The sequence below is a fragment of the Taeniopygia guttata genome, chromosome 1A, assembly GCF_048771995.1.
Source record: "Taeniopygia guttata chromosome 1A, bTaeGut7.mat, whole genome shotgun sequence".
Classification (NCBI taxonomy): Eukaryota; Metazoa; Chordata; class Aves; order Passeriformes; family Estrildidae; genus Taeniopygia; species Taeniopygia guttata.
Genome location: NC_133025.1, coordinates 67,983,192 through 68,000,849, shown reverse-complemented (window position 1 = coordinate 68,000,849; position 17,658 = coordinate 67,983,192). Strand labels below are relative to the sequence as shown.

At 40.2% G+C, this 17,658-nt stretch overlaps 1 protein-coding gene across 1 annotated transcript in view; it reads right to left on the bottom strand.

Moving 5' to 3' along the window:
• Positions 1 to 837: 837 nt before the first annotated feature.
• The window catches only part of RERG (RAS like estrogen regulated growth inhibitor), a 92,051-nt gene continuing 75,230 nt past the window's right edge, over positions 838 to 17,658 (bottom strand). Inside the window, 3 exon segments of the mRNA NM_001245664.1 lie at positions 838 to 1,412; positions 2,016 to 2,089; positions 15,839 to 15,895. Coding sequence (NP_001232593.1) covers positions 1,005 to 1,412; positions 2,016 to 2,089; positions 15,839 to 15,895 — 539 coding nt within the window. The 3' untranslated portion in view covers positions 838 to 1,004.

The following is a 17,658-nucleotide window of genomic DNA, read 5'->3' as shown; positions in this document are numbered from 1 at the left end:
TTGAGCCCCAGAGTGCTCCAAGCAGCATCTGGGAGTTTAAACAGCTGAAAATTATGGACTTTTGATAGGTAGAGGTCATTCAGATCTGATTTGGGCTTAAACTTTAAATACTTGTCTTCCCAAGGATTCAGTTCTTCTTTGGTATAAAATAAACTAGGAGGAACTAATTGAATTAAAAAAAAAAGACCAAAAAAAATCTACAAACTACCCATAGCTAAATCAATAGTAATATGGTTCTTTTTTTTTTTTTTTTTTCCAGTTTGATTTCCCAGCACACATACTCCCATTTCCCCAAGTACAATGCTTTGGGGGGGAAATGGTGAAATGCTGCTGGACTGGATGATTATTTTTGGAAAACTCTGCAGTTTCAGAGGAGCTGGAAAAGCAGCTGAACTTGAGCTCTCTTGAAATGTGTGTCTAGCTGGCTAAATGCTCCAGGAAATTGACCTTTCCTATATATTTTTACATACCTTGCTAAGAACATCAACACTCATGGATTTGACAAAAATAACATGGAAGGAGTGAAAGCATACAATGAGCCAACTCAGAGCTGGTGAAGGTGTCAGGTGAACTTTCTGTTTCAACACAGCAGCCTCTACACATATTCAGTCCTGGATAACACCAGTTGTGACGGTTGTTGATGGACTGAGGGCTGAATCTTACTCTTCAATGGCTACTGAGCACCTGCCTGACTGGAAGTGATGTTTAGGCACTACTGACTTGCAGGGGATTGGAGCCAGTCACGTAGAAGCAGAAGATTCTCTCTTGCTTGCCAATCCCCACAATTGTCTAGTCATTTGGAGTTCATTTGGTGTTTGTTTTTTTTCTTTTTTTTTTCCCCCACATTAGTCAAAAGCAGTGTGGCTAAATACATTTCAAAACAGGAAAATAGTACGATTCCGCGTTACTCAAAAAAAGCGGTGGTGTTTGTCTTTTTGGGTTTTTTTTTTCTTCATTGCAAAGATTTGACCATTTCTGCTTCTCTGGCTTAGGACAGCTCTTTTTTAGCTGCTGATTTTGGTGAGCATCTTATTAATGGCCTGCTTGACGTGGGTGGTGGAGCTTCGCCTCCGAGTCTTGCCCTGGACCATCTTGCGGCGCCGCACCTCCCGGCAGAGCTCGTAGAAGGCCTCCATAATGTTGCCCTCTCCCGTGCAAGCAGAGCACTCGTAAAAAGCACACGCAAGTTCCGTGGCCAGCTTTTCACCTTCCTCGGTGCTGACTTGCCTGGAGTGATCCAAGTCTGCTTTGTTCCCCACCAGGATCAGGGTGACATTTTTGGGCTTTTTGACTTCATCCAACAAGTTCTTAAGTGGCAGCATTTCCTCGAAACTGCCTCTGTCCGTGATGTCGTAAACCAGCACGAAGCCCTCGCCCCATCGCACGTGTCCTTCTTTCTGAATGGCATCCTCCTGTTCAAAAAGACAGAAGAATGCCTTAGGAATTTGATTTATGAAGAAGACAGCAGGTCTTCAGAGAGGTGCTGGTCCTACACAGCTGTGTGCATCTGCTTTACTTCATACTTTACTCACATCACCTTTCTGATCACGTGGCATAGGAGATGTCTTCCACCCAGTGCCATGACCTGCCCAGGCCTGTGCAGCACCTGCACCTGCTGTGTTTTAAAAGGGAGAACTGACAATGACAAATCTGCTCTTCACTCTAGTGAGAATTATTGTCTGCAGTTGTCAAGCCTCATCACTTGACTGTAGAAAGAGACCATGACTCTGTGCCTACTTGTTGGGCCGGCCCTGAATAAAAAAAGTGTGACAACAAAATAATTTTACCCCCAGAGTAAGCTCCTTGGCTTGTTTGTTCTTCCAAGCAGGATCCCTCACAGAAGGGTGTGGATCCAGAATGGGGAAGGAGAGAGGGGGTTCTGCCCAGAAGCAAATCTGTGTCCCCAGAGTAGGCACTGCTGCTACCCCCTGCACTGCTGCCACCACCACGATTTCCTCCCCACCTGCATACCGCAGCCAAGGCACTGGGTAGCAGCAGCACATGCACCCACACACCTGGCCAGCTGTGTCTAGTATCTCCATGGAAACCACCTCGTCATCAATGGTAGCTTGGTGACGGTATGTCGACTCTAAAATAAGAACACATGTTGTGAAACGTATTAAAAGAACGTAATGTTTTTTTTTTTTTTTCAATCTTCCTCACAGATCTCCCAGCATGAAAGCAGACATTTGACTTGCAGTTTGACTAAATTTTCGTTGCTGGAGCTCTTCCAGCCATCCTGGAGCACACTTAAGTCCTCTTTTCTAAAACAGCAACACTTACCTCTCTCCATAGGGCACAACCTTTACTTTCCCATGAGTTAGACTTGCAAAAGCCTGGTGGATGCTGCAGTCTGCACCCAGCAAAGGACAGTTTGTTGTGGCAGAGAGCTCTGCAAAGCTGTAGCCCATTTTTCCTGTTTGTTCCCAGGAAAGGCTGCTACCTTTGGAAGACAACACCACAGCTCTCAAGGTATCCAGCTCAACAGACTGTCACTGCGTGGCTGGTTGATCAAAACCAGTATGGTTGCAGATCAAGGAACCTGACCACTAAGCTCAGGCCTTATACTGTGAAAAAATTACAGACCAGTTAGGTATTTTAGGAATGTGTGTTTTAAACATGCTGAAATCATCACATTCCCCTCTTCTAGCAAGGGGTCAAGCAGTGATTTCCCTGTTTATGATTTATAAGGATAACCAGTGGGCATTAAGCATTTAGACTATGGAAAAATAAAACCCAACAACCCTATTTACTGTCCCAGGTTTTGGAACCAAGCAACTAATCAGAAAACTAATGACAAAGCAGCTTGTTTTATCTTAATAAGCTGATAAGCTAAATTTGATAGCATTTGACCTAAAATGTGGAAAACTATCTGTGCTAACATTCAGATTTATTACTGTTGCTAGCTTACAGATGTCCTGTATCAAAAGATAAATATGTACTCTGTAAAAGTCTAGCCAGTGACTATGAATGCTTTGCATTGTCAGAGACACAATTCTTTCATTTGGTGTAAATCTCTTCAATAGGAACAAATATCTTTTTAGGAAACACATTGCTTTAACTTGAACTTCTGGAAGAGCTCGTGTTTCACGAATGCCTGTTTTCATTATTCACTTAAGAATGTCACCTCTTCACAGTCAGGAATGTTTCAGTGCTGTCAGTGCTGCAAACAGCCTCTTCCCAAACCAAAAATGTCACTCCCTCCTTGTGTCACCTTAATTGCTTTAGCAGTCCAGCTGTCTCTAATGGGGACAAATGGCCAATTTACTTGGGCAGATGGCAAGCAAGCTTGCTGTGGGGTTTCAGGCCATGAAGATTAGATTTCTTAAAGGCTGTAAATACCCCTCCTGGATGGTGTTCCAGGCTGTTGAAGGAGCTGGACTCTCCCTTTGTGATCCTGAGGCTATACCAGCACAGCAGAGTGAGATATGTCAAACTCCCTTGGTGGAATGTCTTATCTGTGCCTTCCACACGTCCTCCTGGCAGCAGCAATTCCCTCAGGGAATGCAGAAAAAGCAGGAAACTAGTTTGGTGTTAGAGCTGCACCTTCAATGAGTTATTTCAGTGTTCAATGCTAGGTTGGGATTCCCTGTGTAGTACTCCAAGCTCCAAGCTCGAGGTTGTTTAGGAACTTCTGTTCTGTTTCTTTGGAGGAGGGTGCTGTGGAGGAGGGGTGGCTCTCTGAGTAAGCACTCTGATTTTAGCTCCTTACTTGCTAAGGCTTTGCCATGCTCATATGCCTTCAACCATCTGGCCCTGCTTGACAAGTGGCTGCTGAGAATTTTTCCACAGAACCTGAGAAAGTGCCCATCGGAGGCAGGAGGGGGTAGTCCATACAGATCTTCCCTATGAAATGGGAGAACAGATCTCAAGGAATAGACTTTTGCAGCATGAGTCTTAAATGATACTTGATTTCTCAAAATAGGACTCTGGCAGCACTTTTTGTTGCAAGTTTAACTTGCTTTGGCTGCTCACGTTGGAAAGGAATTTGATCTTGGATGAGTAGCACCGATTTAGGTCAGATCCATATAAATAAATCTTACTAAATGTGTGTCTGCTCCTGTGCTTTGGAATGTGTGGTAGCTGGGGGAATTTTAATGAGGAGTGTAAAACAGCTGGACTTTTAAAGCATTTTTGATGTAATCACAGACATGGCTTCTCCTTCAAGGGAAGAGAAAAATCTGAAGAATCTGGTTGTCTTGTAAATTATGAGCCCTGAAGATGCGAGTTCCAGTCTGCTCACATTAATCCCATGGTGCATCACAAAAACATTGTTTTGTTTTGGGATTTATTAGTATCATTTTCCTTTTAGCACTGCCTTTTTTTTGGGTGTTTTTTTGTTTGTTTGGTTGGTTTTTTTTTTTGAGACATGCAGCCAGAGAGTAATTGCAGGGCTTGAGAGAACTGCTGGACCCCTGACTGAAACCAGCCACTGACAACACAGGTGTCAGTGTCTCAGCTGAGCACCCTTGACTCCTATTAGTGATGAAATAAATCAGGTGCTGGTGGATAGAGCTTGTCTGAGCTCTCTCCTGGAATAAACTGCACCTCAAAATTACTTGGAAGCCCAGAACTGGTAAGATGAATCCAGGCTGTAAAAGTCTTATGTTTGCATCGTGATGGTTTAGTAGAAAAAAACAAGGTGTAACACTCTACTCAGCAGCTCCCAAGGTGGTTTTAGGCACCTTTCTTCACTTCAGATTGTGATTTGCACCGGGTGTTGCCTATCTATTCTGCCTGTAGCTATGTGGCTAAGCCCTCAGAGATGGAACAGACACCACAGAGCTGTGCTCTGCTCACAGCAAGCTCAGTGTCAAAGCAGTTAGGGAGCTGCTGTGCAGACTGAGTCTGCCTGAATCTGCTAGTGCTGTGGAAATAGATTGATTCATTTGCTCTCCTTCAATATAAATAAGCAAATCTGACCTGTTCTTGCTTGGGGGTGTGCTGTGCTTCCAGTCATATTCCCAGTAAGAGGCTCAAATGTGTCATGAGTGTGGCTTTAAAGGCTGATGCCAGATTTCAGAGTGGCTCCTGGTCAAAAAGCTGAAATCCCCCAGCACTTCTGCTGTGCAAAGCACTCTTGATTCTCATGGTTCCATTGTTTGAAAAATTCAAGTTTGTTTCAAATATATTTAGAGCTGTCAAGAAGCCTGAGAAACATATTGGAAAGTGGCAGCAGTTGGTTTGGTTTTGAGGCACAATAATTCATTAATTAATGAATTAATCAAATGACCATGATTTTAAAAATACAGGAAAAAACCCTACTTTTGTAGGGAAAACTTTGAAGCCTGTGATCCACAGACTATGTCACAGCTTGATCACATCACATCCTGGCACTATGCTTACTGTGACATTTTTAACAGAGTTTTGGCCTATGAGACTTGTCTGGTCATCTCTCAAACCTTTCTTTTGTCCAGGACTATCCTGTTTTTCCGAGTATGTTTGTTCCAGAATATTGTAGTTTGTAGAGAATTATCTGGATATGAATTTCTAGAATTTGAGTTGTATTTGCAGTGATATAAAAAGTTTTAGTGATGCAAAAAGCTATTTCCAGTACTTCTTTATTGGGATATGTCACAGCTCTAGAAGGTAATATTTGCATGGAGGTGTTTCTTGGTTTTAGAAGTAGGTAAATCAGCTGAGATGGAGCAATAATGTTTTACAGGCAAACTTAAGCCAGCCTGGTCTGTTGTTTGCTTTTATGTACAGAGGGACACAACCTCTTTTTCCATACAGAATTTTAGTTGATTTTTTTAAATTTTATTTATTTTTTTTTTTTTTTTTGGTCAAGAAAGGTTACTAAAACAAGGATGTATAAAAATGCTTTAAGAAAATTTGGTCTAATGGTGGTTTTCAGCCAGGTGGATCTGAGAAATGCAAGAGATCTGGAGAAAGACTTATTTTTAAAATCGTGGTTAAAGTCTTGTTGGATGGCAATGTCTAAAAGACTAAAACTCCCCATAATTAGTTCTGTTAACAGAATAAATGTCCTTGTTTATTGTTTGGGGTGGTTTTGTTGGTACCTCACTACTCATTTAGACTCCTGCAATCTTTGGCACCCATCAGGTGCACCTGTCTGTCACATTTGAGGATGGTGACTTTGACAGCCCATTGTGGGGAAAAAAAAATTATTAGTAACCCTGGTGTTGTTCTCCCACCCCTTCCTTAACCCAGCCCTGGTGAGGTCTGTCCCCCTCTGCATTTCTCTGCTGCTGCAGGAACTTTTCAGATTTTAGAAATCCCCTGTAAGGCTGTGTATCCTCCTGATTCAGAAAGTCTCTCCTGCCTTCTTCCTTCCTCAACCCCAGCTTTTCTCAAAGCACAGGGGAATTTATTTTTCTTGCTGGCCTCTGGCTGTGTTCCCTCTGTTGTTTACCTTACAGGAGGGTTTGTATTTTGCCACCAGCAGTGGTTTTACAGTAAGCACAGTACCACAGTATAACACAGTGCCTTGTGTATTTAGCACATATTTCTAATGCTAATGCAGCATAACCTCATGTGTCTCTCTATTCATTAATACCACAGACCCCCAAACGAGAAAAGTTGGGTTATTTATAAATAATACCATCAAACAAGATGCCATGAATGGTCATTGCATCATTTTTGTCATGTGTAAAAGGAGGAAAAACTAGTAAAAATAATGTTTTTGAAAGGAAACATTGTGACTCTGATAACTGGACTTGGACTCTTCAATGTTGTGCTGTGCACGTGTAGCCCCAGGAGTCAGGAAATAGGGAAGGAAAAGTTCCAGGAGGTTGTACACCCCCCACAGGTGTTGTGTGCTCTTAATGTGCATTTGTCAAGCTACACAAACCCTCGTGTCAAGCTACAAATTTCAAGCAAAACATGGATGAAAGAAGGTACTTGTTGGCAGAGGTATTCAACCCAGGTCTGGAGTTTCCAGCCTGCTTCACATGCAGTGAATGCTGCTTCTGGAATTCAGGTGGTGATGTGCAAACAGGTTTCTTTTCATTTTTGGCTGCCCTCTCCAAGGCTACTTTTGCCAAAATCAGAGCTGTGACTGCAGTTCTGCAGGTGTTCCCAAGCTGGTCAGGTCAAAGTTGGGCACAAAAGGAGCCACATGGGAGGCACTGAGGACATCTGTGCTCTCTGAGCTGCTTTCAGTGCCTTTTTCAGTGCAAGGTGAAGCTCTCAGAGGTTTCTGTTCTATGTAAATCTAGACTGGGTTAGGCACAGCAACCGAAGTGTTAGAACCCTGCTTGCTGAGAATTTTAGACTCTCTGTGCTGACAGATATTGGCCCCCAAGGGAACACTTAATTTGACCTGAAGCTGTTAAAAAAAGCTTCCAAAATGAAATGATAGAACTGGGATTGTGGGTGTGCAGTTTAAAGAGAAGTGTGTAATATACGGTAGAAAACGTAACATTTTAGAATAAAGTAATATATATAAAGCAAAATAGAAGTTTTAGGACAGAGTCTAATCCTTCTTTCTCACCTTCTTTTTCACAGGTTTAGGTAATATTATATAATTAAAAACTCTGCATGGTGGGCCATGAGTATTTAGGTATTAAATTAAAAGTAAAAATAATTTAGGTTTCATTTCTTAATTAAATAGTTCATCCTTAAAAAGCCTTGTAGAAAGAGAGATATGTCTCCATTTTTAGTTTGTGAGTGCTGGAGAACTCACAGCTTGTGAAAGTGTAATATAGGTAAGAACTAAATCTGAGTCAGAACAAGAAACTCCATCTCACACAACCTTAGCAAAAAATCCATTACCTAAGGAGGCACAGGGTACTCAGCAGGAAAGAGCCTCTGCACAAGGCAGGATTGGGGGCTGTCCCTGGTCCATGGAGATGGGCAGAGAATATTTGTAGATGACCTCAGCAGAAGCTTCAGGTGCTGTGGGGACTCATGGGGGAAAAGGATGCTTTGTGGAGCTCAAGGACACATGCAAATAAACAGCTACTGTAGTGTGAAATATGGGAACAAATCCAGGAGGAATAAGGCTTGATTAGGTTGCTGCTTAGTGAGCAGTTTGGTTTTTATCATGTTTTCCTATTTTTAATTAAGTGGGAAGGTAGTAGATGGCTAGTGTGTACATATCCCTAACAGACTATAAAGTTCTCTTATTGATATGAGAGAATCTGTTGCATCCCTAGAATTTCCTCTTTTTAGGTAGAACACATGTGTAATATAAACCTAGTCTAGAGAAAGCCATTTTTTTCTTGATGTGTTGATATTGTCAATAAATAATATTTTGGCCTCCAAACAGAAATTGTAGAATAGTTGTCTTGAAGAGAACTCTAAAAGTAATGGAAAATGTCTTTGTTACCTCCTGCTGCATGCAAATATGATTTCTCTGCTGCATATGAAGAACGAGTTTCTTTTGAGAAGTGATGTTGATTTTAATTTCATATTGGTTCTGTCCTCATTCAACTTTTACTGGGATAGACGAAGAAAATGTGGGCAGGAACCTGGAACTGAATTCATCAAGGCATGCTAAAACCAAACCAATACAGCCAGAACAGTGCTAACAAGTAGGGAGTAAGCTCAAAGGTTTAAACAGTTGTTGGCTGTTTTGGTCTTAATTGGTTGTTTTTTTTGGTTTTAATTAAAATTTCTTCCCAATGCTTCGAAGAAATGTTGGTTCTTGGTAGGAAATATGTCCCTGATAAATTTACAGCTAAATAAATCATGTTTTTCTATGTCTTTTTGTCTGATTGCAGCAAGAAGTCTTTGTTGGTGAAGCTGAGTTTTACCTTACTTCTAACAATATAAGTGAAAACTAACCAGTGAGACTTTTCTCACACCCATAACAAGTAAAACAAAAAGCCTTCTCTCTTGAGGGTGCAGAGGCAAGCACTGGAAAATTCTGCCCATCTGGGAAACATCTTAGAACATGATGAGCAACAAAAGTAGGGGAGAAATATTTTACAGCTGTAGCTACAGCAAGAACAGCTACTGCCATTCCTCAGTTTTGCTGTCTGTTGAGCTACTGTAAAAAAGCAGTATTTTTATTATTGGCATCAGGAATATCTTCATCTTGAGACTCATGTGAAAGAAAACAAGCCACATTTTCAGATATCTGCTTCCTGTGTTATTGCAACCATCTTCTCTTGCTGCTCTCAATTAAAATTTCATCATTTCGAGACTTTGTTGAGGATTTTAGAAGCCAGAGTTGGTTTTTTTAAGGTGCTTTAGGCCATATGAGTCCATTTCCTTAGAAACACCTCAGAGAAACTGGGAATACTTTCATGGCTCATTGCTATAACACACTCAATATAAATTCCTCCTGCTGAAGAGCACAGGAAAGATGATACAGCATATTAAATATATATCAAGTTAAATAATGTTTCTGCTGTTTTGATGTAGGAAAAATATGATCACAGGAAGATGCCTAAGAAGGCACAACCTAGACTGCTGAGGACTGAATCCCTTAAGCACCGAGGCAGAAGGAATGAGTAATTTTGTCAATAAAAATCCAGGATACGAATAGCTGGAGTCTGGCTTGAGAATAAGGCTGTTTCCCAGTGATTTATGAAGTGCCTACACGTTTGTCATGGCAGTCCCTGAGGCACAGGCTGGCAGCCATTCCTCCCAGCCCCAAATTGTTGCTCACCATTACACCCCACTCAGGACCATGTGTGTTACTCCCAGCCAGTGCTTGGACAGGCTGGAGCTGTCAGCATGGCTGTTCAGAAGAAATATGCAGAAAGCAAAGTTCTGCGAGATGGTGGCAGGACTCTCTGCTTTTCTGCTCACCGTAGAAAATGGTTATTTTCCATCCTGAGCTGCTTGTAGACTGCACTGGAAGAGGAGAGACTGGTGGGGGAGGCTGCCTTCCTTCCAGGGCTGCCAGCTTTTACACCCAAGGGCTGGAGGGGCCATCAGTTAATGGTTTATAAATGCCTCTTTTACTGTGGGCTGCTCTGTTTAAAGCTCTGTTTGCTGTCTGGGCAGTTTCTGCCTCAGCTGTGCTGCTGCAGGGTTTTTGTGCTAGAGACAGGCAGTATAACCCTCAGGAGTGTTAAGACAAACTTGCTGACTAAGCCACTAGTCGAGAAAACGAAGAAAACCCACAAGGCACAAAGAGAATGTTTCTTTAACTTGGGATCTGCAGCAGGGATGGCAATCCCAGGGATCAGGAGTTTGTATTCACATGGTATTCCAGCTGTCCAGACAATGTGTTAGCTGAATAAACCAGACAGCAAAGGCAATCCTGGAGAGCTGTATTTGGACCTGAGCTCTTTATCATGGCTTCAGTGACAAAGTTGTCCCAAACAGATAGTTCTTTTCTCTTCTCTTGCTAGGATATATTATAATATATGATTAATTATGCTAAATAATATATAATAAATAAATAATAATAACTATAGTTAATGCATATTTGTATTAAATATATAATTTATATTTATTTTAAAATAATAATAGATACAGAATAAATTATACTAAATAAATATACTTCTACTCTTTAGTGAGGTCTTGATTCCCACAGCTAAGCTGTTTCTGGTTCTCAACCCTTTTGATGAAAGCCAGTTTGGATATATTCCTGATATATTCCTACTTTGCTCTGTTGTTTATGTTTGCTCTGTATGTATGGTGTTCATACAGACCTATGTATTATGTATTTATCCAGTGCAGAAAGCAAACTCAGGCCAGCATTATTTACTAGTTTTGCCATATTATTTATATAATGTATGGGACCTCCACTCTTTCCTTGTGATTCCTGAATGATGCTGTTTTGCTAATAGACCCCCCAGCTACAGATGTAAGCAAAACTTCCCTTCTAATGTAAAAATAATCATCCTTGCAAGAAGTTTTCTAGTGGGAAAAGCCTCCTTGCCAGTGTAAATAACGACTTCACAAAGTTGTTTCTGCTGTTTGTGCCACAGTGGTGTCATTTGCAAGGCTTGAGCTCATCTGTAGGAGATTTAGTTTTCTGCTGTGGGAGAATTCAGGGCTCTAAGAGAGGTTTCTGTCTCCTTCCTTCAAGCAATTTTTACTACTTTGTCTCCTATCTTTCTTGCTGTCCTTATACCTATGCATCTTACCCATGTTTGAGGGTCTCTTATGGGCTGTCTGTTGCATTAGATGGGACTTTGTACAAACACTGTTCAAGTTTTTTTATTCTGCCAGGGGAGGAAAAAAGAGTGAACAAAAACCTGTAAAGAAATTGTAATATAGTCAGAAGAAATACTCTTCCAAAATGTCACTATTAATCTAGTAGTCCTGGTAAAGTTATAATTATAATTTTTCTTAAACCCCCTATTTCTTAAAGTTACCTCTACTTTAAAGTAGTGAAGTCTTCTCTCTATCCCTTTCAAATGAAATAAAATCCTTTGCTTTCTGTCTTTCTTTGCCTTCATACACATTCTGTTATGTCTTGTTCTATTGATCATCAGCTAAGAGAGAGTTTTCTTTTCAGAGGCTTGCCAAAGTCGTATGAAATGTGTGAGTAGCTGGAGAAAAACATCTAGGGATAGTGTGAGAAAGCCAAGACATATTCAGAAAGGTCAACAAAAATATCATCTCCTTGTTTTCTGATATAAGTAGATTTTTGTTGCAAATCCAGGCTTTGGTTGGTGTTCCTGTGCGCCTTTGATGAGTGTCTTAAATGTGAGTATCAGGTACGCTAAGGACTTACAATCCTTCTGTAAGATGAAGGATTTTGTAGGTGAGACACAGAGGCAGAGAGACTGCAGACAGCAAATCAGTTACAAAAACAAGAAAAGAACTGAGCAGCCCATCTCCTGCATCTACCTGGGGTTTTATTTGTTTGGGGCTTTTTCCTATATAGCAAAAACTCATATTCAGTCCTTGAGCCTCAGGAACCCCCTGATTCTCCCAACTATATGTAAAAATGTTAATTTGAAACAAATGACAAAACATAAGTCATAATACTCCCCTCCCCTCCTTTTTTTTTGGGGGGGGTCTTGTTTTGTTTTGTTTTGTTTTTTCCCAAGTCTTGGATACCCCAGCTCTGTTTCTAGTAAAGCAAATTGTTCAGGTTTTGGTGGAACAACAAATGTGTTCTCAGAGAAATGCTGCAAAATTATTTTTAAAAGCGGTCAGCCGTAGCAATGATGAGTTTTCTTCTTTCATCATTTGATCCAGGAGATTCTCCCTGCATGTCATGGCTTATAGAGGCAGAAATTTGCTGCTACCCATGAAGTTCTCTGCAGGCTCTCTATCTGTCTGCTGCTGTGATAGCTCTTTGGGCTTTCTCCTCCTTTTTTTTGCCTCCCAGGAAAAAAATAGATTTTGCAGTTTCCTTGATTACTCTGATTCAGCATCTCCAATTTTAAAATAAATTAAATATCAAAGTGAACCACAATATGTCTCCTCTTTGAGCTCAGGTGAAAGAACCATACATTCTGGGCACTGCCAGTAGCTCCTGGGGGGAATTGCTGAGATGCAGACTCAAAAATTGTTATTGCGATTTACTGGGGCTGGGGAGAGCAGCTATTCCCTGCTGAAAATTATGGGGTCAAGCCCTGGGGTCACTGAGGTCCATGACAGTTCTACATTCATGACAAGAGTGTGACTTCACTGGTGCCCTACCCAGTAGGGCAAGCATTTTGAGGCCTTCCAACATCACTCTGAGCTTGCTTATATGGTTTTCAAGTTTTGTTCTATTTAAAAACATGTAAACATTAATGAATTTTGGTGAAATCCATGTGGGAACCCAATCCCCTTTCTCAGTGCATATTTAACAAGCTAAAGACTAGTTTAATGCTGAATCCTTCATGTATTTAATATTTTAGAAAACAACTGCATGTATGTATTTTTTAAAATGTACTATTTAACCCATTTCTACATAGAGTTCTTTCATCTCATTCTTTTGAAAATGTGAGATAGCTGCAATTTACTGTAAATGAAGATGGATGTGGAAACCCATTCACCTTAATAATGCCAAGTAGGAATTTACCTTGAGGAATTTAACACCTTTTGGAAAAGCAAACAAAAACCCCATGCCAAGATGGTGACAATGAGTTGCCAGGTAAACAGAAATATTGGACAAGTCAAGGCTGATGGTTAACACTCCCCAGAAAATGACCTTTGCTGTGGTTGTTGCCCTTTGGCTGAAAACAGTTAAATAAAAAGCAGAGTGAGATGTACTTTTGTGAAGATGCAGCTGTCCTGCCAGTGTTTGCACAGATCCAACATCTGCACCAAAGTGGCAGAGCTGCAGAGCCCTGACTTCAGCAGCAGCTCTGTTTTCCAAAGCTTGCAGGGTTCAGTGATGCTTCTCCAGCCAGAAAATGTTATTTTGTGGTTGGCAATTTGGCTCCTGGTGGACCAGCATCCTATCCAGGTGCTGCTAAAAAATATGGCCCTTCGTTTTATTCAGGTTAGAATAGTAAGGAATATTTATAAGGTGTTTTTTTTTCCCTTCCAGTTAAAAATTGGAGGGTTTTTTTATATAATGCTTAGTTTGGGTTAATGTTGAATTTCCATCAGGACTTGAATAGCTTGGTGAAAGCTTTCCTAAAAATAGGAATTATCTGGGGATTGCTTGCATCAGAGGGCTAATGGGCGGTTGAACACTTGACATAAGAAATAAACTATAAATTTGACGTTTTTGTCTCAGCCCCAGTGATTTTTGGCAAAACCTCCCATTGCTTAGTAGCTGGATGATTTTCATCTGTTTTACTGCTGTCCTTTTAGAATAACTTGACAAAGCTGCTTATTTCTCCCTGGTGGAGGAAATTATCCTCACTGACACAACTTTAATTTTTCATACTGATTGAGCATGTCGATATCCCTCTGTCCACAGCCCATGGCTGCTGAGAAGAAATGAATCTATTCTGCTGAAACTTCTCAGTGAATTCAGATGTTTACAGGTAACTGGACACCAAATTGCTGCAGGATGACAATGCTAAAAGACAGAAATGCATTTTTTCAGGCACTGGCTCTCAAAGCTTTTCAAGGTACAGTTTCTTTCTCATTGATCTCTGAAGGCCTAAATAGCAGTTGCAATTTCAAGATAATTTGTCATCTCTAACACTTCAGAACCCTTTTTGAATCCCATTGTGATCTGCAGTTCGACAAAATAATACTTAACAAAACAATCTATTGGTGAGCAGCTTCCACCAGAGATTACTGTGATTAAGAAATAACTCCTTGACAAGAGTTTATTAGTTTTTGAATTTCTCAACCCTTTTCCTTGGAGCAACCTAGAGAGCTGAGTGTCACAATGACTATAATACATAATTTAAGCTATTATTCTCTAGCCTGAATGGGGATGTAAAATTCAGTAAGTCAGAAGGGATTTAATTTTTTAGTTTATTGAGATAAGACTGCTGCTTGCACGAAAGCTTTCCGTGCTGCAAAGAGAAGACAATTAGATTCCTGAGGGGCAGGGTAATTTGCAATTTTATTCATTTGTAAAATAGAAACAAATGGCAAGCCTTGTACAGCACAAAGGGCATGGGGCCCTCATAATGAGGCAAAAAATAATAAACCTTGTAGCTTGCTAATAACTTCATTTGTGTGCTTAAACAAGGCAAAAAGGATGCTTTTGTATGCAATGGCCCTTAAGAAATTGATGAACTTGGACCACACTGATAGAGAAGGCTTTATACAATTCTTGTCGAGTTCTTAGAATGATGTACTAGTAATAGAAATGTGAAGTACTAACACTAACAATATCAAAGGAACATTCTATTGAACATTCCACTGTGCAGCACAAGGCAGGTGACACATAATTCACGGAGGACTACATTGATAGTAGCAGATAAAAGAATGTATTTGAGTTCGGTTGTGCTGAGATTTATATTCCCAAGATGGGAGTTTTGATATCTGCTATCTCTCCATTTTGCCAAACAAAAATCCTGGATACTTGGTTTTTACAAAGGGCTGCTTGGGTTTTGTAATGGAATATATTAAACTTCGTTTCTGCTGTGCAATTTTATGGCATTTTCTATTTCCTTAATGAAACCTTTTAAGGAAAGAACATTAATAAAGACATTGATATTTAACTGTATGATCTGGGTTGGAGCTTGCAAAGAAACGTTAGGATGGAGAGAGGAACACATTGTTGGAGAAATGAGAATTTTCCAGCCCTTTACTTTACATGTGAATTACTTAGTCCAGAGGTATTGAAAGCACCTAAGAAGTGAATGTCTTGTCTTGAACTTCTTGGCCTGGATTTGCAGAGCATTTAAATATATACTAATTTAGGAAATACTAAGAAAATTGACCTTGGCACAGATTTTAAGCGAAGTCTCTAATTCAGGGTAATTGTTCAACAGGTTTTTTGAGCTGAGACAGCTTCTTGAAAATGCCAGACCCAACAGAGCTAAGTGGGAGCAGTGGAAGGGACATGCCCTTTAGAGGATTGATGCCCCTATCTGGTCACTCAAAAAATAAGAGACAATATATGTTTGAAAATGAGGACCAAAAAATTACTTAAGTCTAGATAGGGTGACTGTAAAAACTTTTTTTTGGCCACGAATTTTTAAGATCTCTATCCCAGAATACAGATCTGTATCCCAGTCCATCTTATTCTCATGCAGAAGACATTGGGATTATTCAAAAGGAGAAGACTGATCTCACATGAAATTATTTGAAGAGTTTAATACTGAAGCAATTTACTTCAATGGCAGAATTCCCCTGGATTTCTGAGTGGGCAGAAATGTGCCTTACACCAACTCAGCCTTTGGTGCTGCTGCTTCTCTATTCTGCCATCTTAGGGAACAATTTGTTCCAGCTTAAAATGACCATAGAGAAGCTTTTTTTTTTTGCAGCAAATTTCGAGGCTGACTGGAACTTTAGCTCTGTGATTTTCACTTCTGCAGCCATGCCATTCCATTCCATGCCATTCCATGCCATGCCACGCCATTCCACACCATGCTTCCAGGACACAGCCACCTACCCAGCGTTGGGTCGTACTCCCAGATGAACCGCTTGGTCAGGAAGCGCACCACGAGAGCTGGGGGGACAAAGAGATTTTGGGTCAGAAGGACAAGACACCAACTCAACAGATTGTTTTAAAGCTTTCCCAGCAAAGTTTTCTGAGTGAGTGGACAGGTAGCAGCTCCCCTGAACTGTGAGCAGGAGTCAGGGTTGCTTATTGGGGCACTCCAGAACTTGTGTCTCTTTGTGGCCCACTTCACACTTTTGGATGGGGCAACAGAACAAATCAAACAAACCAAAGCCACTACTTTGGATGCTTTAGGTATCCTATAACCAGTGGAAAGTGGTTATAGGATACCTAAAATGTTGGTGGTATAGTATAGTGGAAAGTGTTGGCGGTTTTGGAACCAGCTTTGACACTTCAAAATAAAGGGTTGATCAAGATAATTTTATTCTTGAAAAATTTCCTTTGGGTTCTAATCCTTGTAAGGCAGAAATAATTGGCTAAATATCTTCCTTCTCTGTTTTGGCGTGCCTTCTTTGTAACAGTTTCATTTCCACATTTTACCTACTTGAAGAAAACACATTAAATATTTCAAACCAATGGTCAACACATGCTATTAATCAATTTGCGGAAATAGAAAGAAAAGTTTAGATTTTGGAGCACTGGACAGGTAGCTTTTAATTTCAGCTTATAGGATAGGCTCTTGCTACTTTTATTCTTGTATTTAAGTTTTTCTATTCCCCCAAACCCATTAAAAACAACGTATATAGGCTTTGATTATTCTTGAATTTAAAACCAAGCACTGCTTTGAATTTCTAGTGATGTAAATGAATAATTTATCACTGAAAATCATCCAAAATCCTTTCTGCAAAAGAAGCCAGAGGTATCACAGCACAAGCTACGAGTGCAGCAATTATAGCTACAGGAAAATTCCTTGTCATCAGACCCATATGATGGGTTCTTCTTTTGGTTGCAGGTGGACAGTAAAACTGAGTTCTGATTCTTTTCAAAACTGAAGCCAGGAGAATGCCCTCCATCCCAGACTTCCATGCCTAACAGTAGGATAAAGCAAGAGTCTGCAGAATAAATCCAATGAATTAAGATTCCCTTAATCAGACAAGCAAAATATTAATCAGAAGATCAACTATGCCTAATACTTGGAGGGCTAATAAGAAGCTGATCCTAAGGAAATGAGATCACCACACAAGAAGCAATTTGAACCTGGTGTTATTTTAAGTTTCTATTTTCCTTAGGAAATCCTACTTTGATTTTTTTTTTTTTTGCTTAGGCTTTGCTGAAATGCTATTCTTGCTCCTCAGAGTAGATGTGGCAATTCTTAGTCAAAGTAACTTTTCAAGTCATGGCCCTTAACCTGAATGCCATAACAAAAGAAGATGACCTCTATGTAGCTGATTTCCCATCCATGGTGATGTTGTACCAGGACTTTTTTTCCTGCACTTTTTATCATAGCTGGAATAGTTCAAGCATCTTCTTGTTTTGAAAGTTTGGTCATGATGCTTCTTTAATTGCTACCAATAGATTCTCTCTTACCAGCTTCTTTGTCAAGGATAGATTTAAAACAGATTTTAAAAAAATTAAACAGATTTACAATGACTTAGTACAGATTTAAAAATCAAACAGATATAAAAATTTTATTCTTTGACAGCCATACTCTGGAGGAGAAGCAGTGATGTGTGGCAGAGCCTGTGCCTGGACCTGGAGAACCTAATGAAGAGAGAGAAAAGGCAGAAGAGCCTGTCCAACTATTTTTATCTTTAGCATGGTCCCCCTATTTATGATGACCTTGTACTTGTAGATGTACTTCAGAGGAGAGT